The following is a 21,763-nucleotide window of genomic DNA, read 5'->3' as shown; positions in this document are numbered from 1 at the left end:
AGGTTTAATGTAATTTTAGTAGGAATTTTTAAAAAGGCTATTACTTAAAACGATTATACTTTATACTTGAGTTATATACTGTAATGCCAAATATCATCGTAATGCAAACGAGCGTCGCGAGCGCTTTTATTTTGAAGTCGTGTGTTAGCAGGAAATGCGTCGTCATCGCTGTTGTGTCGTCACGAACATGCGACCTTATCTGCGCGGGAAAGTGTAGAACAATCGAATTGTTTGTAAATTCGCTTTGGAAGCAGGCTCAATCCAAAAAAGTTGGGCTAAGGAAGAGTTTTTTTGTTTGTTTTTTTATAACACGAGTTTGTATGGAGTGTCGAAGTGGTACGTTTGGACGCTAGAAGCTACCGTTTGGCTGCAACTAGGATGCAAAGACCAGTGTCCACTCTGCGTCTGAGTCCGCAGGTCAAAGTCAAAGTCCTCAATGCGGGCTTTCAGATGCTCGATGACGTACTGCAAGTCAGCGCATTAGAGCTCAGTCGAGGTACGTTCTCATTTGATTTGCTTTGCGCAACTTGAACACGGCTAAAAAGTGAAAATCGCTTTTTTCCCCCCTCTAACAAACATTTTATTTCCACCCTTAGCTTATAGAAAAGGCAAAAATGACATTACTCAAAACAAGTTTTGCTTTTTTTCCACCCATTGTGGGGTTGCTTTATTTATCCTGATACCAATCAAGCTTTGAAACTTGTTTTTTTCCCCCAAGGAATTTTTTTTTGAAATTGTGGGGAAAAAAAATCATATCTCCTGTAAAGTTAAATATGTCATCTTAATGGGTGGATTTCCACTAAAATGTACCATGAAGATCGTTGGAAGAACAGCAAAAAATTCTGATGACATTTGCACACACACATGCACGTGCGCACACGACGAAATAAATAAACTGACGAGTATTAAAGCACGGCAATTGACTGGCGGACCAGTCCAGGGTGGACCCCGCCTCTGGCCGCAAATGAGAGGGGATAGCCTCCAGCTCACACAGGACCTTAATGCATACATGCAAATCAGTCCCCTTGCGGCGAAAATCGCCGTTTTGAACTCAAAATAGGCCATTTACGTGAATTGTATAGATCCGATGAGACTTTCCTGCGGGGGGGGGCTGTCGCTCACGTCATGGGCCATTTCGTACTTCTTGAACGCTGGCAGCTACATCCATTCCACACACAGATGTAATTACTCCGCGGTGGACTAATACGCGGCCTGACATTCCACCTGTGCGCTCGGGACCTGCTTTGGATAAGTCACAGGAATTGAATAGATGATGATCTAATTTTAACGCCGTGACGTTTAAGTCCAGGTCACCAATCAAACGACACAAGAAAGTCACATGACCTCACACAACGTCTTCTATTGGGCTTCCCGGGCATCGGTATTAACAGATAAACCAGACCGGTTGATCGTTGGGCCTAAATGGCCACCATTTTGGGAAGGTCATCCTTACGATGAAGGCAACGGCGCGCTACTCTTGTTTACATTTAGACAAACAAAAACAACAGCTTTCATGTATTGTAGTATTTGTCAACCCAAACGTGGATACTTCAGCTCACCTATAACTTGAGAAAACACCTGTGCAGAAAATGTAAAATTGTTTTGTTGTTTATTTATTTATTTATTGTTTGTGCTATTTACTCAGTACTTGAGTAATTATTTCACTGTGTACTTTTGTTTTTTTCCGAGGACTACTTTTTACTTTTACTTGAGTCACATTATTGTAAAGTAACCCTGCTCTTACTTGAAGACAATGTTTGGCTACTCTAGCCCCCTCTGGAGCGGACATCCTCTATTGCTACTCTTACGTTTAAGCAACATTTTTGCTCATCAGATCAGCCAGTTTGTTATTTGTTGCACTTTTGTGTTTTCGCGTTGAGGTGCTGCGGGTCGTGGCCCTGGTTGTGGTCCCAGCGGAACCGCGAAGCACACGTAACATCGGCGACAACAGCTGATCCGCTAGTACGTTTTGTATTAATTAGGAAACACGCCGACAATTACCTAATTAGTTTAAGGATGTTAATGTTAAATGTGTTAAGTGACGGAGCTATGTTAGGGATTATGTCACAACACAGAACGAACTAACTTCAAATTCAGAAATGGCCAATAAAAACAGAAAAATACTGTACTTAATATTTTCCTGGAGGATGCATTTGGGATTAGCCTTTGAAGTTGGTAATAGTGAAAAATGAAGTGAAACAGACTGATTTTAGTCAGTTCTTTTTCAGAATGAAAGGCTTAAAGAGGAGGATGCTATTCATGTGGCACAGCTTGAAACTGGCATCAGGTGCAAGTAGAGATGGGCCTGACTCAAGTTGGAGGCCAAAACAAAAAAGGAAGGAGGCAAATTAAATTTTAACCTTAAATTTGTACATTAACATGTACTTGAGTGGGTTAAATAAATGTTTTTCTGCGTGAAGAAAATTGTTTTTTATTGTACTCTTCTGGGCGGCACGGCGCTGAAATGGTTAGCACATCTGCCTCACAGCTCTGAGGACCGGGGTTCAAATCCCGGCCCCGCCTGTGTGGAGTTTGCATGTTCAAAGTTCCAAGGTGAAAACCACTGCTCACCAAAAAGAACATAAAGGCTCGTTTTACTCGTTTATGAACAGACGAGATGAAAGTTGAGCTTTTTGGAAGGTGTGTGTAGCGCAGTGCTTCTCAAATAGTGGGGCGCGACCCCCAGGGGGGTCACGTTGCAATGCCAGGGGGGGGGGGCATTGGAAACCCTGAAGAACATGATTTGCTGTACTAGAATAAAGTGGAATTGCACATCCACTGCAGTAGATGGCAGTCTATATCGCTTTCTTTTGTACTTTCTTCAATGTTTATAAGGATTAGATTCGATTATCCGTTATATGCAATGTTATATAGATAAATATAAAAATGGACAGTTTATCTTCTGTTAAAGCAAACCCCGAATGGAAGTCCACATTGCAGTCAGTAACTCTCAAACGCCAGTGGGTGGCGCCCATGTCCCAGCAATTATTCCTATTGGGCGTTCGGCGGCGCCTTGCGTGCATGTTTTAATATTAAGCAAATAGTTTATTGCTGTATTTGCGTTCCGTTGTCGATCTGTCCCAGCTTGGTCTTCTTGGAGAGAGGATCCCCCAACCTTTTGGTCCCTATCGTCAAAAGAAGGAAAGGAGTCTTTTGAAGACGGGAATCCAGATTTGACAGGAAGCCGCTAATTAGGTTAAGGTCCAGCAGACGTCTTTTAGTGGCCGTCTCGCACAGCGGGGCGCAGGGAGGAATGCAGTTTATCAAGTCGTTGTGGTGGGGTGTGGGGCTGGGGGCATTGGCAACTGGGTCAGAGTCACTACATGTGTGTCGCGTTGCATCTGGCTTAAATGTAGCACAGCATTTCAGAAAAAGAACATGATACCAGTAGTCAAACATGGTGGCAGTAGTGTGATGGTCTTGGGCTGCTTTTCCCCTTCAGGACCTGGACAACTTTCTGTGATTGATGGAACCATGAATTCTGTTCTGTAACAGAAAATCCTGACGGAGAATGAATGTTCAGCCATCAGTTTTTGACCACAAGCTGAAGCACATCTGGGTTCTGCAGTAGGATAACAATCCAAAACACACCAGCAAGTCCACTTCTGAATGGCTTAAAAGAAAATGAAGCTTTGGATTGGCCTAGTCAAAATCCCGACTTGAATCTGATTGAAATGCAGTCGCATGACCTTAAGAGACCATTCGTGCTCGAAAACCCTCCATTCTTGCTGAATTCAAACAATTCTGCAAGGAACAGTGGGACAAAATATCTCGACACAGTGATGTGAAAGTTATAGAAAACGCTTGATTTCAGTTGTTGCTGCTGAGGATGGCCCAACCAGTTATTAAGTTTATGGGGCCATTACCTTTCCACACAGGGCCAGGTAACTTTGAATAGTTTTGTTTCCTTAATAAATGAAATCACCATTTAAAAACAGCATTTTAAGTTCACTTGGATTATATTTATCTGATATTTACATATGTTTGATGATCTTAAAGAAACTATGCAATAATATAATTTGAGAAGGGGGCCGATACTTGCTCACGGCACTGTACTTCCTGGGTACTGATTAATGAACACATGTTCAAATGATCACTTCACAACATTCCTAGAAAATCACAATGTCCCATTACTAATGAGCTACTTGTACAACAGGCCCGCAAGCTACTCATGTGGTGCTTGGGGGCTACCGCGGGAACCACATTGGTGACCCGTGGTTGAAAAACTGCACTTTTTAAAGAGTTTAGAGTTGTCACACAGACTTGATTTAAGAGTCTTTACAGACTAGATTAACACTAGGGTTGGAAACGATAACCCGATACGACCAGATATCCGTTTGTAAAGGCGAGAGATATGTTTGTATCAGGAGCCTCAATCAGCCACGAATACTTAATAATAATAATGCATTACAGTTATATAGCACTTTTCTAGATATTTTACAATTGCATACATTATTGATTCACTCCAAAATAACACCTAGTGGTGATAAACTACTTGTCTGACAGAAGCTTGGCTGCCATTTTGCTCCTACGGCCCCTCCAACCACCACCAAACATCCAACCACGTTCATTCATGGGCAACGTGGGTTAAGTGTCTTGCCCAGTGACAAAACGATGACATGCGCTCGGGAAGGGATATGATGATTTATTTTATAAAATTGGGTTCTTTATGATTGTCTACATGATTGTCTTTTCTCCAGACACTCCGGTTTCCTCCCACATCCCCAAAACATGGGACTCTAAATTGCCCGTAGGTGTGAATGTGAGTGCGAATGGTTGTTTGTTTGTATGTGCCTTGCGATTGGCTGGCAACCAGTTCAGGGTGTACCCCGCCTCCTGCCCGATGACAGCTGGGATAGGCTCAAGCACGCCCGCGACCCTAGTGAGGAGAAGCGGCTCAGAAAATGGATGGAGGGATGGATGGATGGTGTTTGCATGTCTGTGAATGAGATCAAGCACTATCGAAAATGGATGGGTGGTATTAAAGTAATTTAACAACATCCAACCAGCGTAGCATATAGCAGCTTGGTCAATTTTGAGCTAAACGATGAAGAATTGAAGATGTCTTCGTTACAGAGGCGGGCCTGAGCCAGGAGGAGGCGCTGGAGGTGCTCCAGGCCGTGAGGAAGGAGGGAGGAGCAGATGAAGGAGGAGGATCAGGAGATGGAGCTTCTCTCACTGCACTTGACCTTCTGCACAAAGAAGAGGAACTGAATCGCATCGTGACATTTTCCTCGGGACTGGACGCTGCGCTTGGAGGAGGAATTCCAGTTGGGAAAACCACAGAGATCTGTGGAGCGCCGGGAGTGGGAAAAACACAACTTTGGTGAGACACGCGCACACACACGCATGTAAGCCTTTCAATGTTGCCCAGTGAATTTTTTCGAGGTATGAGCAGTCGTTTGAAAGATTTTTTACTTTGACTTGTGAGCCAACAATTGAGATTGGAGCTAGGGTTGCAGCTATCAAATATTTTAGTGTTTGAGAATCATACTAAAAATTCTATTGAATAATCGAGTATTCGGATAAACCACATTTTTGCTTGGTTAAAGAGCAATTATGAATACACGAGAAAATTAACCATACCACCTAATAATGAAAAACCAATTGTTTTCCTTTTTTCAGAGAATCAACAGTTTTTATTTCTTAAATTCACATTGGTTGTGCAGTGATTGAGCTTATATGGGCTAATTTGTTATTTTACTCTAAAGTCTTTCACAACCTCTTAAGACGTTCCGGGACCAAACACATAACCTGCAATTGTTTTTTTCACCTGCAGTACATGATTCAAAATGTAGCCACTTACATATCAGATGGTAGTACACTGGCCATATGGCTCACAGTGCTTAACTACTGTATTGGCAAAACTGTCCCTTAACTAATATGACAAGCACCCTGAATGTAGTCGCGATATTGTCGCGGGCATACTGTACTTGTTACAATCGTAATAAACTGGCCACAAATTCGATGGCAGGGCGAAATTTGTTTATAAGGTATGTTAATCTCACCAAGTTATGCTACGTGAATTTGATCTTGTCTCGGATCTTCCGCTGCATTCTGTGTGTCTTCGGCGGAGATGTTTCGAGATTGACGTGTTTGAGAGACGTGCTGTTGTATTATGCAAGGTCAGTGTTTGACATTCTGCTTAGTCTGAAAATGCTCTCACACTTAGGTGCGCTTTACCGGTGCCTCCTTCCCTCGCGTGGATGCAGTCAGCACGTTGTGCCTGTGCGTCCTTGAGCTTCACAATTAAGTTAATGGTTCCTCGAGGCAGAGCAAATTCGTTGATAATTTTTTTTTTTTTGTACTTCAGGTACTCAATACTCGAGTACTCAGGCTCCACGGAAAAACGTGAATTTGTTAAAAGGCGAATATGCAGGTTTCACGAATTGTTTGGAAAAGCAGTGACCTCGAAATCCGAGAACTTCCGATGTTTTTTTTTAGAATGAAAGTGCAAAGATGGCAGATGATGTGACACGAGTATAATGTCAGTCTGCAGCTGGCCGTGGACGTTCAGGTCCCGCCCTGTTTCGGCGGTCTGGGCGGTCAGGTGGTCTTCATCGACACCGAGGGAAGCTTCATGGTTCAAAGGGTGGTGGACCTTGCTGCCGCTGCCGTCCGTCATTGCACCTTGCTGGCTGAGGACGCAGAGCAACGAGATGCTGCGAGTGCCTTCACTGTGGAAAACGTCCTGTCCAATATCTTCCTGGTACCGTTTGACACTCGCCAGCCGGCAGGAACTCCATGGCTGTTTTGGGAACCACTGGGCCTCTGGGGAACGTCAAATCTCCTAACCTTTATGTTAGTGATGCACCGAAATGAAATGTTTGACTGAAAACCAAAACGCAAAAGCCCAAGGCCGAAAGCCAAAACGGCAAAAGAAATCAACAATCAATCAAACTTTATTTGTAAGCGCTTTTCATACAAAAAAATGCAACACTAAGCTTTACACTAAAATCTAAAAATAAGTCAAACCTGCCAATTATTAGTAAAATTGCATTTATGGCTATGACTGCAGAGGTGCCAACCTGTAGAGATTCACTCCCAGAACAATTTGTCTGAATTTCCATATTTTTTAAATTATGTCAAGAACGGCAGGACAGTTATTGCAGTATAGTATGTAACAGGATAGAAAAAAATTCAGCATACTGTTAAATTTCACAACATAATCATTACTCTATAATCGTAATGGTTAATAAATGATGGCTTCGTTATTTATTTTAAAGAATCTATTGCATCAACTTTGGAATGGCGGACACATTTGCAGCCGAATGTCTTCTTGCATGCTATTTTTGTATTTCCTGTATCCACTATTGCTGCAGAAATTATGTAAATATACCCATTGTGGGTCTAATAAAGGTTATCTTATATTATGATTTATTATATTAATGTACTTTTAGATTATAGGTTCATTTTCCCAAGCGACATAGCAGCAGTGACGTAATAATTCATTTCCGGTTTCCGGTCCTTGTGTTTATGTATATGTGTAGCGTTATCGTATATTACAGTATTTATTTTCGTCCCGATCCAACTTTTTTACTTTCGATCTGATACCGATATTGTAGCCTTGAGTTTTGGCTGATACCGATATAGGGCCAATAATCATACATACACACGTTTTTGTAGTTTGCATCTACTATGTTAGCGCGTTAGCAACTTGCTGTTGTGGTCACGTGGGCTCTGCATGCCGTCGTTGGTGGTAAAATGGGAGATTTTAGATCCGGTCTGATCAAATACTTGTTTTTTTTGCTGACATCGGACTGATATCCGATCTCAAAGATTGGATGGAGACATCCCTCGTATTTTTCTCTAAAAACAAGTGCTAATTTGCCTGCTATTTTGCGCTTCAAAGGTGGTTAATCTCCGCTATAATAACGTGGTTCTCGCCTAGGTGGGCAACATTTTTGGCTCAGGGGCCACATTGACTTTTAGAATTTGACAGGCAGGACCAGATGCTTACATATAACAAATAAACCAACAAAATGCATTGTATTGTCAATACTTAGATTTAATTTTAATGGGAACAGTGTTGTTTTGTTGATCACCTTTTTTTGCCAGTCACGCACATTTTGGCGACAATGACGGCAAGTTCCGCTATTTAATCCATCCATTTTCCGTACCACTTATCCTCACTAGGGTCGTGGGTATGCTGAAGCCTATACCAGCTACTTAATACACAGTTATACTGTACATGAATATAGTCAAAGTTAAATATTGTTGTAATACACAACACGTATGCTTTTATATACTGTGGTTGCATGACTTGACAGCAGCTGCCTGGCTGGTCGCTCGCTCAAAACTCAAAAATGCACTTCCAATGTTTGTGAAAGCTTATTGTTACGTGTTACAAAGTCATTGTCCACGAAATGGGCCCAAAGATTTTGGTTCAGAAATGCTTTGGAATTTCACCAAAAATAGAGGCCATTTATCTGCCTTCAGCTAGAGATGCAAAGTTTAAGCTTTGCACAAGCCTTTTTTTAATTGAGATGAGTGGGCATGTAGCAACCATGAAATGGGCAGGTACTTGAATACTAATTAGCTAAACTACATCACGTCGTCGCCGATTTGAAATCCACCAGTCTTAACGCCGGTTATTAACTTTTTGTATTCAAGCAACAAACCACATGAATAGGTTTTTAGGTTTCTTTTGTTTGCAAAAATATATATTTCTTTCCGGTTAAGAGGAAATCTCTAGCCTTGCTGACAGTTTCGGCTGTTATTCCAACCTTCGTCAGAGTGGTCACTGCTTCCTGGTGTAACGTGTCTAAAACAGCTGATCGGGTCAGATACCTTCAAAATAAAGTTCCCCGATCCGACCGGGTGGTCTGTAAACATTGGTTGGTTATCTCTTGCTTTAAATATTGCTGCCGTAAAGGATGGTGGGCAATATTTCTTTTCCTTCGGTAACGGTTGGTCAGGACTAAACTTTGCTAAAGCTGTCTGAAAGTTTGCATCCAGGCACCTTTCCTAAGCATTTTTACAATTCAAAGAACCTACCCTCCAAGTACTTCCAGGTCATCCTGCTCGAATAGGAAAGAAAAGTTACTAAGCAAATATGAGAATCCCTAGAGGCCCATTGACTCAATCTTTACAGGTACTCTCTAATCACTTTAGAGTGTAGTGCACTATACAGTGGCAAGGGAGTGATTCCCAACACATCTTTGGGCCCAGTATTTCAACACATTTAACCTGAATCAGATCGGTCTTAATCTGATTAAATCTCAAAATAGAGTATTTCAAACAAGGATATGTGGTCCTGATCCTAGTCAAATTGGGATATGGATTTGGTAACCCAATCCTACCCAGAAATTCTGATCAAATGCAAATTCTAAAGTGGAGATAAGGACAGTTTTGTTGGTAAAGATCGGGATTATCCTGATCCTACTGGAGAGATGGATCAAGCACAAAATACATTGTGTGGTCTCCTCACACTGACCGTCAGCTAGAAGGATGGATACGGCCATTGTTCAGTTTTGATTTAATTGATTTTATACATTTTTCCTGGAAAACAAAACAGATTAAGCCTAGAACGTCAGAGTATAAAATAAACAATCTCTATCATATGAGCCGCTGTACAAGATCATAATAAACAAATTGCATCGTAATGTTACATAAATAGGCGGCACGGTGGCCGACTGGTAAGAGCGTCAGCCTCACAGTTCTGAGGACCCGGGTTCAATCCCCGGCCCCGACTGTGTGGAGTTTGCATGTTCTCCCCGTGCCTGCGTGGGTTTCTCCGGTTTCCTCCCACATCCCAAAAACATGCATGAATTGGAGACTCTAAATTGCCCGTAGGTGTGCATGTGAGTGCGAATGGTTGTCTGTTTATATGTGCCCAGGGCCCCGCCTCCTGCCCGATGACAGCTGGGAAGCGGCTCAGAAAATGAATGGATGGATGGATGTTACATAAATATAGGCCTACTGACCCAAACAAATCACATGAAATTAACTGAAGATTATTTAAATATAAATATTATTAAGGTAAACTTAAAACACCCCAATCCTGGACTGCAGACTGCATCCGTGATTCTCAAATTGTGGTACGCAGGTCCCCTTTAGTGGTACACGAGAGAATCACTGCCGAAGTAGTTGTATTTAACCTGTAGATTGAATACATTTTTATTAAATCTTTAAAAACTTGTTTTAAACATTTATTTAGGCAAAGTTCTCATTTAACTTGCAATACATTTTAATGTAACGATTGTTTAAGTACAGTTTTATATTTTCCTATATTTAAGCCCAGTGCTAACAAACTACATCATGTTACAGTGTCTTTCAATATTATATACAGTTTTTACAGAATAAAACCGATCTGTGGTTTCATGAACTCTTAGGCCCACTGTGCTACTGTATTTTAACGTTCAACATTATAACTTGGAGAGCTAAGTAATTTTCAAATGGTATTTGGTGTAAAAAGTTGGAGAACCACTGGGCTACAGTATATAAATCATTACCAGTATATTAGATGATAATTTCAGAAACCTAAGTAAGATTAACATCTTCACCTGACATCACAAAACGCTTTAATCTGAGCTACTTTGAATTGCTTTTACACCAAATTCACAAGTGGGATGAATTCTGGTAGTCAGCCTACTGAAAGACCTCAACTCTGGATTGCGTAATCTGATTTTGGAGTATCCGGATCAGATTGAGGCTATATGAAAATTCTTTGAGATATACCAGGACAAAAACTATAAGATCAATTTGGAGAAAAAGGCATCACAAAATCTGGATGATTCTGATCCAGATGACTTTTTCTGAAATACTGGGCCCAAGTGATCATCAGGTGATGTTGTCATGCGTTCTCTTTCCATTTTGGTGTGCCTCAGGTGCGTTGCCATGACTACGTGGAGCTCTTAGCCGAGAGCTACCTGCTGCCTGACTTCCTGTCTCGTAACCCGAAGGTCCGCCTCCTGGTGATTGACAGCGTGGCCTTTCCCTTCCGCCTGCACTTCGACGAGCTGCGGGCTCAGCGGACCCGCCTGCTCAACGGCCTGGCCCAGCAGCTCATCTCTATGGCAACCAAACACGACATGGCAGTGGTCCTGAGCAACCAGATGACCACACGGCTTCAGGGTGGGCAATCTCAGCTGGTCCCTGCGCTGGGGGAGAGCTGGGGCCATGCGCCCACCCTGAGAATCCTCCTGCGGTGGGCAGGGTCACAAAGGCAGGCCACCATCTTTAAGTCTCCAGATAACAAGGAAGCGACAGTTAACTACCAAATCACCACGGACGGCTTCAGAGACGACGAGGGAACGGAACAGCCGCAGAGTAAACGCCCCCGAACACTCGCCAACCAATCGGCTGTCTGCTAGAACAAAACACGGCAGCTGTTTGACTGGAGTTGCCATGTGGGCTTCCCTTGTATAGAGTCAATTAGAGAGTAGTGATAAGTTTTGTCTATGTTAAAAAATCCATAAATGTTCTACAAATCACAACAGAAGCTGTCTCGGGGTACTTTACAGATGGAGCAGGTCTAGGAGCACACTCCTCACGTACTAAAAGACCAACTGATGCCAAATTGAGCATGCAATGGAGGCAAGGGGAAGAAACCTCGAGTAGACTCAACACGCGGTAAGGGCCAACTGGTTGAGGGTTTGGGGGAGTGGGGTGACAGAGAGGAGAGAGAGTTGCAGTTTTTGGCTGCACCTCTAGAAGCACGGGCACCTAATACTGGAGGGGGGAAAGAGAGGTTCGTGTCATAGGGAGAACATGCCGTAAAGCCTTAACTACTTTCGAAAGACTCTTAAGGGTTGTTTGAAGATGAGCAGCCACCCACTATGCAGCTCCATTGAGTCATTCTACATTTCAAGATGACACTTTTGAATAATAATGTTTGGTAAATGTATTGTTTACCATGGAAGAATTCAAATGTACTCAAATATAGGAATACTGCATACTATGTTAAAGCTCATACATAGTAGAAATGTATCGAATTATTAAAACAAAAGACAAAATCATTTTTGTTAAATTTTATTTTATCAAGTGGGAACATACAGTATATGATGATTTTCTGTCTTGTATCCTCAACTGCCGAATATTATTTTGAATTAACAATTTGAAGTTCCATGATTTGTCGTCAGTGATGTTTTTGGCATGGTATCATTTTAGTATGGTATCAAGGTACTTTATGTAGGTTATAATTTTGGTGTCGTGACAAATATTATCTTTCCTACCCTTATCAAATCTTTGTTGATACTTGATAATTGTGAAAAAAATAATTAAAATGATCAGTGTCTTCACATAGATGACTATTAATCATTAATAACATACAATTAAAGGTAATTGAGCAAATTTGTTATTTGAGGAGTGTGTATTAAGCCTGGTAACTGGCTATGCCCATTGCATTTGCCAATACCCAAGATGTAGCTCTCAGTTTCAAAAGTATGGTGACACCTGGGCCCTGCTCCTTTTATCGTCATAACATGTATGCATATTCACGAGATCTGACCTCTGCTTTTTACCCATCACAGTAGTGAACTCTGCAAACACGCAGTTCATGGTGAACACTGGAGCATTGGGCTACTTTTGCTCCTGGGGAGTAGTTCAGGGTATTGGTGTCTTGCTTAAGGACACCACAACTTAAACGAGTTTCTAAAGATTCTTTATGAAGTCCAACTAGTCTGTAACGACTAAAACTAGTAAAGACTCACTTTAGAAAGTCAGTCTGTTTTGAGTTTATTAAGGCTAAAGAAGACTGAAGATTTTTTTTAAAAGTCCAACTAGTGTCAAAAGATTTAAACAAGTCACTAAAAGCTCTTTAGGAAGTCTGTGTCGACTCTATTAAGTCAAACTAGTCTCTGTACACTTCAACAAGTCCTAAATACTCTTTAACTAATCTGTAAAGACTCATCTCTGGAAAGGCTCTTCAACTTGTCTGCAAATAGTCACCAGACTTACAAAGACAGAGTCTGTAAAAGAAAAACATGATACACCAATAAATTACATCACTGCAAAATGATCTACACTCCTCACCAAGTTCAACAAGTGTCTTTAGAAAAGTCACTCAAAATACTCTTCAACAAGTCTGTAAAGACTTTTTAGGTCGGTTAAACCCGTATGTCCGACGAGTCTGTAAAAACTCTCCTGCGGCTAAAGACTCTAAAAAGTCCAACTGGTCACTAAAGACTCTTCTAATCATTAGACTCTTAATAAAGTCAGGCTGTAAAGACTAGTAAGTTCAACTAGTCTCTAAAGAGTCCTCAACAAGTCTCTAAAAACGCTTCACCCAGTCTGTAAATATTATTCACACTTACATGTCTGTAAAGACTCGTTATGAAGACAAACAAGTGTTTGAAAAACAGTCTCTAAAGACTTTTCAACTGGTCAATGAAGACTCTTTAGGAAGTCCAATGAGTCTCAAGACCTTTCATCCAGACTGTAGTATCTGTATCGAGAAAATCTAACAAGTCTGTAAAGAATCTTTGACAAGTCTAAAGACTTCAGAAAGTCCATCAACTCTGCAAAAACTCAACAAGTTGTTTGAAAGGTTTTGTGTCTCTGGGTTTTAAAGATTCTAGGGATATTTAAAAACGCTGTGATAAAATTTGTTGCATATTTGGTTGAAATGCTCATATGTAGATGATAAGGGCGCACCTTTAACTTGAATCTCTTAGATTTCTTGTGGTAGAATTAGCGGTGTGGCTAAACACCACTGTGCTCCTTGATCCAGCTGCGATATCGGGTCACTCGTGTGTAGATGCCTGGCTTGTTCCTGCGAGCACAACCATTGCCCCAGCTCACCACGCCAGCCAGGAAGACCCGCCTACTTGGGCTGATGACAGACAGCGGGCCTCCAGAGTCACCCTGACCGTCAAAGATGAAATGAGAGGAGATTGTTAAAATAACTCTAAAGACTCTTTAGAAAGTCCAACTACTCTGTAAAGTCTATCCAACTATTCTGTAAAGACTAACAAGTCTGTCAAAACATAAAGAATGCAACTAGTCTCTTAAGACTGTTCTACAATTCTAAGACTCTTTAGAAAGTCCAACTAGTCTCTAAACAGTGTTCCACAAGTCTTTACAGACTTAATTAGGGTTGTGAATCACTGGTATGGCGGAACGGTGGGCGACTGGTTAGTGAGGATAAGCGGAACGGAAGATGAATGAATGAATCTCTGGTATGAGGTTGATTTGATACTGAGATTTTATTAAAAAAAAAAAAAAACAATATCTTTAAACGGTTCGATACAATTTGGTTCAGTATGGGAGTGATATGATTTGATACGGTGTGGAAGCAATGCGATAACATCCATCCATCCGTTTTCTGAGCCGCTTCTCCTCACTAGGGTCGCGGACGTGCTGGAGCCTATCCCAGCTGTCATCGGGCAGGAGGCGGGGTACACCCTGAACTGGTTGCCAGCCAATCGCAGGGCACATAGAAACAAACAACCATCCGCACTCACATTCACACCAACGGGCAATTTAGAGTCTCCAATTAATGCATGTTTTTGGGATGTAGGAGGAAACCGGAGTGCCCGGAGAAAACCCACACAGGCACGGGGAGAACATGCAAACTCCACACAGACGGGGCCGGGGATTGAACCTGGGTCCTCAGAACTGTGAGGCTGACGCTCTAACCAGTCGGCCGCCCATGCGATAACATTTGTTGATGTATTGTAGACAATCAGAAAGAACCCAATTTTATGAAATAAATCATCATATCCCTTCCCGAGCGCATGTCATCGTTTTGTCACTGGGCAAGACACTTAACCCACGTTGCCCATGAATGAACGTGGTTGGATGTTTGGTGGTGGTTGGAGGGGCCGTAGGAGCAAAATGGCAGCCAAGCTTCTGTCAGACAAGTAGTTTATCACCACTAGGTGTTATTTTGGAGTGAATCAATAATGTATGCAATTGTAAAATATCTAGAAAAGTGCTATATAACTGTAATGCATTATTATTATTACGTATTCGTGGCTGATTGAGGCTCCTGATACAAACATATCTCTCGCCTTTACAAACGGATATCTGGTCGTATCGGGTTATCGTTTCCAACCCTAGTGTTAATCTAGTCTGTAAAGACTCTTAAATCAAGTCTGTGTGACAACTCTAAACTCTTTAAAAAGTGCAGTTTTTCAACCACGGGTCACCAATGTGGTTCCCGCAGTAGCCCCCAAGCACCACATGAGTAGCTTGCGGGCCTGTTGTACAAGTAGCTCATTAGTAATGGGACATTGTGATTTTCTAGGAATGTTGTGAAGTGATCATTTGAACATGTGTTCATTAATCAGTACCCAGGAAGTACAGTGCCGTGAGCAAGTATCGGCCCCCTTCTCAAATTATATTTTTGCATAGTTTCTTTAAGATCATCAAACATATGTAAATATCAGATAAATATAATCCAAGTGAACTTAAAATGCTGTTTTTAAATGGTGATTTCATTTATTAAGGAAACAAAACTATTCAAAGTTACCTGGCCCTGTGTGGAAAGCTAATGGCCCCATAAACTTAATAACTGGTTGGGCCATCCTCAGCAGCAACAACTGAAATCAAGCGTTTTCTATAACTTTCACATCACTGTGTCGAGATATTTTGTCCCACTGTTCCTTGCAGAATTGTTTGAATTCAGCAAGAATGGAGGGTTTTCGAGCACGAATGGTCTCTTAAGGTCATGCGACTGCATTTCAATCAGATTCAAGTCGGGATTTTGACTAGGCCAATCCAAAGCTTCATTTTTTTTTAAGCCATTCAGAAGTGGACTTGCTGGTGTGTTTTGGAATGTTATCCTACTGCAGAACCCAGATGTGCTTCAGCTTGTGGTCAAAAACTGATGGCTGAACATTCATTCTCCGTCAGGATTTTCTGTTCCAGAACAGAATTCATGGTTCCATCAATCACAGAAAGTTGTCCAGGTCCTGAAGGGGAAAAGCAGCCCAAGACCATCACACTACTGCCACCATGTTTGACTACTGGTATCATGTTCTTTTTCTGAAATGCTGTGCTACATTTAAGCCAGATGCAACGCGACACACATGTAGTGACTCTGACCCAGTTGCCAATGCCCCCAGCCCCACACCCCACCCCAACGACTTGATAAACTGCATTCCTCCCTGCGCCCCGCTGTGCGAGACGGCCACTAAAAGACGTCTGCTGGACCTTAACCTAATTAGCGGCTTCCTGTCAAATCTGGATTCCCGTCTTCAAAAGACTCCTTTCCTTCTTTTGACGATAGGGACCAAAAGGTTGGGGGATCCTCTCTCCAAGAAGACCAAGCTGGGACAGATCGACAACGGAACGCAAATACAGCAATAAACTATTTGCTTAATATTAAAACATGCACGCAAGGCGCCGCCGAACGCCCAATAGGAATAATTGCTGGGACATGGGCGCCACCCACTGGCGTTTGAGAGTTACTGACTGCAATGTGGACTTCCATTCGGGGTTTGCTTTAACAGAAGATAAACTGTCCATTTTTATATTTATCTATATAACATTGCATATAACGGATAATCGAATCTAATCCTTATAAACATTGAAGAAAGTACAAAAGAAAGCGATATAGACTGCCATCTACTGCAGTGGATGTGCAATTCCACTTTATTCTAGTACAGCAAATCATGTTCTTCAGGGTTTCCCATGCCTCCCCCTGGCATTGCAACGTGACCCCCCTGGGGGTCGCGCCCCACTATTTGAGAAGCACTGCGCTACACACACCTTCCAAAAAGCTCAACTTTCATCTCGTCTGTTCATAAACAAGTAAAACAAGCCTTTATGTTCTTTTTGGTGAGCAGTGGTTTTCACCTTGGAACTTTGCCATGGATGCACTTTTTGTCCAGTCTCTTCCTAATTGTTGTGTCATGAACACTTGACCTTAACTGAGGTAAGGGAGGCCTGCAATTCTTCAGAAGTGGTCCTGAGTTCCTTTGTGGCCTCCTGGATGAGTCATTGCTGTTCTCTTGGAGTAATCTTTGTAGGCCAGCCCCTCCTGGGAAGGTTCACCACTCCATGTGAGGATAATGGCTCTCTCTATGGTTCACTGGAATCCTAAAGCTTTATAAATGACTTTTACAACCCTTTCCAGACTGATAGATGTCAATTACTTTATTTCTCTAATGTTCTGGAATTTCATTGGATCGTGTCATTTTGTTGCACCTTTTTTAGATCTTTTGTCTGGACAGATTCTGTTGAAGTGATTTTGTTATTGAACAGGTCTAGAGGTAATCAGGCTTGGGTGTAATCAGTGAAAATTAACCCAAAATTGTGATTAGCCACAATTAATTCATAATTTAACAAGGGGGGTAATTACTTTTTCACACAGGGCCATCTGACTATATTTTTCCTTAATCAATGAAATTACCATTTAAAAACAGGATTTTAAGTTCACTTGGGTTATACTGTATTTGTCTAGTATTTACATTTGTCTGATGATCTTAAACATTAAAGTGGGAAAACTATGCAAAATTTAAGAAGGGGACCAATACATTTTCACGGCACTGTAGCTCTCGGTGGCAAAAAGGTTGGTAACCCCTGTTCTAGACTGCTCCACATTTCTCTAAAGACTACTAGTTTTTAAATACTTTTTAGAAAGTCAAGTCTGTTGAGACTCTTTACAAAGTCCAACTATTCTCTGGAGACTGTTGCAGAGCTCTAAAAACTTTAGAAAGTTTGGCAAGTCTGTAAAGACTCAACAACTCTGTAAAGACGCTTTAGGAAGTATCTGAAAGTGTTTCCTACAAGTCACTCAAAACTCTTCACCTGGCAGGCATCCACACCACCTTTGAGGACGCCGGCACACAACATTCCATCCTTCACCTCGTTGTTCATCGCATTATTGCACACTGAACTGTTGATGATGTGAACTTTTGCTTTCTGCAGGATGTTCACCGCCGCACCTGTTAGGTGACACAGGGATGCCGTCAAAGTGCTAATTGACAACTTTCCCTCGTGAGACTCAAAATGTCACAGGACAGTTCACCCACCTCCCTCTCTGGTGGCTCCCCAGCCGGTGATCCAGGCTTCCTGGCCGTCAGGGAAGCGGTGTGCAGGGGAGGGCAGGCAGATGGGCCAAATGTGCTGATTGAGCGGCACGTCCGATTCCAGCTCCATCAGCGCCACGTCGTTGTCAAAAGTGAGTTGGTCAAAGTCGCGGTGAGCCACAATCCGCATCACCTTCCTCCTCACCGTCCATTCGTTGGCACGGCTCAGCTCGTGCTGGCCCAGGAAGGCTTCCCATTGGTCGGCCTGCGAGTGCCTGCAACACAAGGCGGGTGGTAATTTGTTTGTGATTGGTCGTCTGGTCAGGCCCACCACCACTTTCAATTTGACGAGTTGATTAACACGGTATTCGTAGTTCTCAGTCAACCGCTAAAGACTGTTAAACTAGTCTGTCTAGGCTCGTCACTAATTCTGTAAAGACTCTTTAGAAAGTTTGACTAGTCTGGGAAGACTGTTCCGCAACTAAAGATGTAAACTTGTCTTTAAGGACTCTTTAGAAGGTTTGACTAGTCTAAAGACTGTTGTACAACTCGAAAGACTCTTAAACTAGTCTGTGAAAGCTTCTGAGAAAGACCGACTAGTATTTAAAGACTGTTTACAAGTCTCTAAATAGACTTTTGAATTAGTCTGTAAAAGCTCTTCAGCAGGTCTGTAAAAACTCTAGAAAGTCTGACTAGTTTGTTAAAAAAAATTCTGCAACTCTTTAAAAGACTCTTCAACAAGTCTCTAAAGACTACTTAAAGAGTCATACTAGTCTTGTGACCACTCCAAAACAGCCTTATTGCTTGAGAGGTATGCCGGCTTGACAAGAGAAGTACACTGAGTCCTGAATGCACTTTGGGTGATTAATTGAACAGTGGCTTAGTTACACACACACTGGATGGATTCTTTAGAAAATGAAACTAGACTCTTTAAAGGCTTATGTCACTGGCGGAGCGTCTCTCGATCAGTCACAGCGACTCAGGAGACCAAAATATTGCTTCTTTCTCACGGAGACCAATTCGCTCGGAAGTCGCTGCGACGCCTCTGTAAAGTTGCGGAGGTGTTGCCGTGAAGTGGATGTCTCCTCATTATCATTGGTACCCATCAGGTCTCGAAGAGTATCTAGTTTAAAGTTTGTTCAACAACTCTAAAAACTTAAATCTGTAAGAACTCCAACTACTCTTTAAACACATTTGTAGTTAATCCTTTGCTCCTACCTGACCGAACCCTTGTCCTGGACGCAGTGGGCGGCGGTCAGTAGCCAGCGGCTGCTCAGTACAGAAGCACCACATGCGTGTCCCTGCCCCGCCACGTGGAGGCTGACCTGCCAGGGCAATTCGTCCTCTTGTGCAGCCTCACCACCAACAATGCGAGAGCTTCGGTATGGCTCTGAACCACACTCTGGGAGGGTCCATTTTAAAAAATTAGCCCTTGTGCTACATTTGCTTCTCAGTAATAGCAATCATGTAGCCGGGTCAATTTGACCCGTTAACAAACAGGGTCAGAGACAAAGAAAAAAAGAAAATATGATTTGTTAGAGGTGCACAGACCATTTCCTACAGTGTAAATATGGTATGGTAAAGGTGTGCGGACCATTAACAATAATGCAAATGTGCTACGTTTGGTGTGTCCAGTTTGAGGTGTGCAGAACATTTAATAGGATGGAGAAATCGTACTGGCGGCACGGTGGCTGACTGGTTAGACCGTCTGCCCCAGAGTTCTGAGGACTGATGTAAATAAGGCGACGGCATGGTGGACAACTGGTTAGCACATCTACCTCACAGTTCTGAGGACTGGGGTTCAAATGCCGGTCCCGCCTGTGTGGAGTTTGCATGTTCTCCCCGTGCCAGCGTGGGTTTTCTCCGGGCACTCCGGTTTCCTCCCACATCCCAAAAAAAACATGTGTGGTAGGTTAATTGACAACTCTAAATTGCCCGTAGGTGTGAACGTGAGTGTGAATGGTTGTTTGTTTGTATATGCCCTGCGATTGGCTGGCAACCAGTTCAGGGTGTATCTACCCCGCCTCTTGGCCGATGATAGCTGGGATAGGCTCCAGCATACCCGCGACCCGAGTGAGGAGAAGCGGCTCAGAAAATGGATGGATGGATGGAAACATCGTACTGAACATGAGAGGTATAGACCCATTAAATATGGTGTAAATATGGTACAGAATGTTGAAGGTGTGCGGGTCATTTAATATACCGTAATGTAAATAGAACCATTAACGATCATACAAGTACAGTAGAGTAGATTAGAGGTGTATTAACCATGAACTATGATGGAAAATATGATACATTAGCTTTGCATGGAATTTAATACAGTGGTGCCTCGAGATACGAGTGCCCTGCATTACGGGTATTTTGTGATATGAGCTGTCGATTGGTCATGTTTTTGCTTTGACTTGTGAGCCCAAACTTGAGAAACGCGTGCTGTACGGCAGCAGGAGGCTCCATTCACTTGATAACAAGCAGCACTTTGGCTTATATAATGAGTAAATATTCTTCCAAAAAGAGGCATCAAGCTGAACACTGCCACTACCAGTTGGCGTTTACTTGAAAAGTAACTATAAAACAAAGACAATGACATGCTGTGTATTTGAAACAACTAGTCTCCATCAAGCTTACGATGGAATACACCACAGCCACATGGGCTAAGAATTAACATAAATACCAAAATAAAATACAATAACGGCAGCCGGGTGTTTAAAACAATTTCAAGCGGTAAAGTTAGTTAGGAGATACGTCTACAGAAGACCAGAGCACTTGATGTGGAGGAATCACTCAGAACAGATCGATAGGCATGCAAAACATTATCTAAAGAAGAATTGAATGTAATGTGGCGGGCAAATGTTGTTAATGTGTTTGTACACAATGCCGTACTGTTCAGTGTAAGGTTTTTTTAGTGTGTCTGTAAAAGACGTAAAATAAAAGTATTTGGAATGCTGACGAGACACACAACATTCCTGCACAACAGACGCAGAGAAGGCTGGGGTTGAGGGTCGAGCGAGTGTCGTGAGAGAGAGAGAGAGAGAGAGTAGGGAAAAAAAGAGAAAGGGAGCGAGGGAGACAGAGGGAACAAGACAGAGTGAGTGAATGAGACAGAGAGAGTGAGTGAGTGAGAGAGAGAGAAAGCAGAGAGAGGAGAGGAATGGCGGCAAATGGACACCAAATGTTGGACTTTCTCACCAAGGCCCTTCTCCCCCAATTGCCCAGTTTGGCGGGACGGCCAGCTCTAAGAAGGGTTCTGGTCGTCCCAAACGTCTTCCATTTAAGGATTATGTAGGCCACTGTGCTCTTAGGAACCTTAAGTGCAGCAGAAATATTTTTGTAAACTTGGCCAGATCAGTGCCTTGCCACCATTCTGTCTCTGAGCTCTTCAGGCAGTTCCTTTGACCTCATGATTCTCATTTGCTCTGACATGCACTGTGACCTGTAAGGTCTTATGTAGACAGGTGTGTGGCTTTCCTAATCAAGTCCAATCAGTATAATCAAACACAGCTGGCCACCAATGAAGGTGAAGAACCATGTCAAGGATGATCAGAAGAAATGGACAGCACCTGAGTTAAATATATGAGTGTCACAGCAAAGGGTCTCAATACTTATGGCTGTGTGATATTTCAGTCACAGCCAAAAAGGACCAAAAAAAATAAATAAATGGGGTGCAATATCCAAGTTTGGCCAAACAAAAGACTACCGTATTTTCACGACCATAAGGCGTACTTAAAAGTCTTACATTTTCTCCAAAATGGACGGGGCGCCTTATAATGCCGTGTGCCTTATGTGTACACTGAGTTCCAAAATCTATAAATGATGATGTGTGACTTTGATGAGCACTCCGCTTGACT

General features: G+C 42.4%; 2 protein-coding genes across 8 annotated transcripts in view; one reads left to right on the top strand and one right to left on the bottom strand.

Moving 5' to 3' along the window:
• The first annotated feature begins 183 nt into the window (after positions 1–183).
• On the top strand, positions 184–12,314 carry rad51c (RAD51 paralog C). Its single transcript, XM_061684605.1, has 4 exons — positions 184–496; positions 5,077–5,326; positions 6,493–6,709; positions 10,830–12,314. The coding sequence occupies exons 1-4, from the start codon at positions 379–381 to the stop codon at positions 11,313–11,315; spliced, it is 1,071 nt and encodes a 356-aa protein (XP_061540589.1). The 5' UTR covers positions 184–378; the 3' UTR covers positions 11,316–12,314.
• LOC133406703 (suppressor of tumorigenicity 14 protein-like) overlaps positions 4,664–21,763 on the bottom strand; it is a 34,598-nt gene continuing 17,498 nt past the window's right edge. For 5 of the 7 annotated variants that reach the window (XM_061684526.1, XM_061684542.1, XM_061684550.1 and 2 more), the window contains 5 exons: positions 19,137–19,320; positions 17,922–18,193; positions 17,698–17,834; positions 13,597–13,806; positions 12,328–12,911 (listed from right to left, as the gene is read on the bottom strand). In XM_061684526.1, coding sequence (XP_061540510.1) covers positions 13,645–13,806; positions 17,698–17,834; positions 17,922–18,193; positions 19,137–19,320 — 755 coding nt within the window. In that variant the 3' untranslated portion in view covers positions 12,328–12,911; positions 13,597–13,644. Of the gene's footprint in view, positions 5,193–12,327; positions 12,912–13,596; positions 13,807–17,697; positions 17,835–17,921; positions 18,194–19,136; positions 19,321–21,763 lie in introns of those variants that run through there. The other 2 variants (XM_061684535.1, XM_061684558.1) reach the window with 2 other exon arrangements.

The sequence above is a fragment of the Phycodurus eques genome, chromosome 1 (assembly GCF_024500275.1).
Source record: "Phycodurus eques isolate BA_2022a chromosome 1, UOR_Pequ_1.1, whole genome shotgun sequence".
NCBI classification, from domain to species: Eukaryota; Metazoa; Chordata; class Actinopteri; order Syngnathiformes; family Syngnathidae; genus Phycodurus; species Phycodurus eques.
This window is presented reverse-complemented; position numbering and strand designations above follow the sequence as displayed.

Bases quoted from the DNA above. Each gene is read 5' to 3' on its own strand.
- rad51c (XM_061684605.1), top strand. From the start codon at position 379: ATGCAAAGACCAGTGTCCACTCTGCGTCTGAGTCCGCAGGTCAAAGTC. The intron at 5,327-6,492 runs GTGAGACACGCG...GTATAATGTCAG, and splicing joins GTGGGAAAAACACAACTTTG to TCTGCAGCTGGCCGTGGACG. The intron at 6,710-10,829 runs GTACCGTTTGAC...GGTGTGCCTCAG, and splicing joins TCCTGTCCAATATCTTCCTG to GTGCGTTGCCATGACTACGT.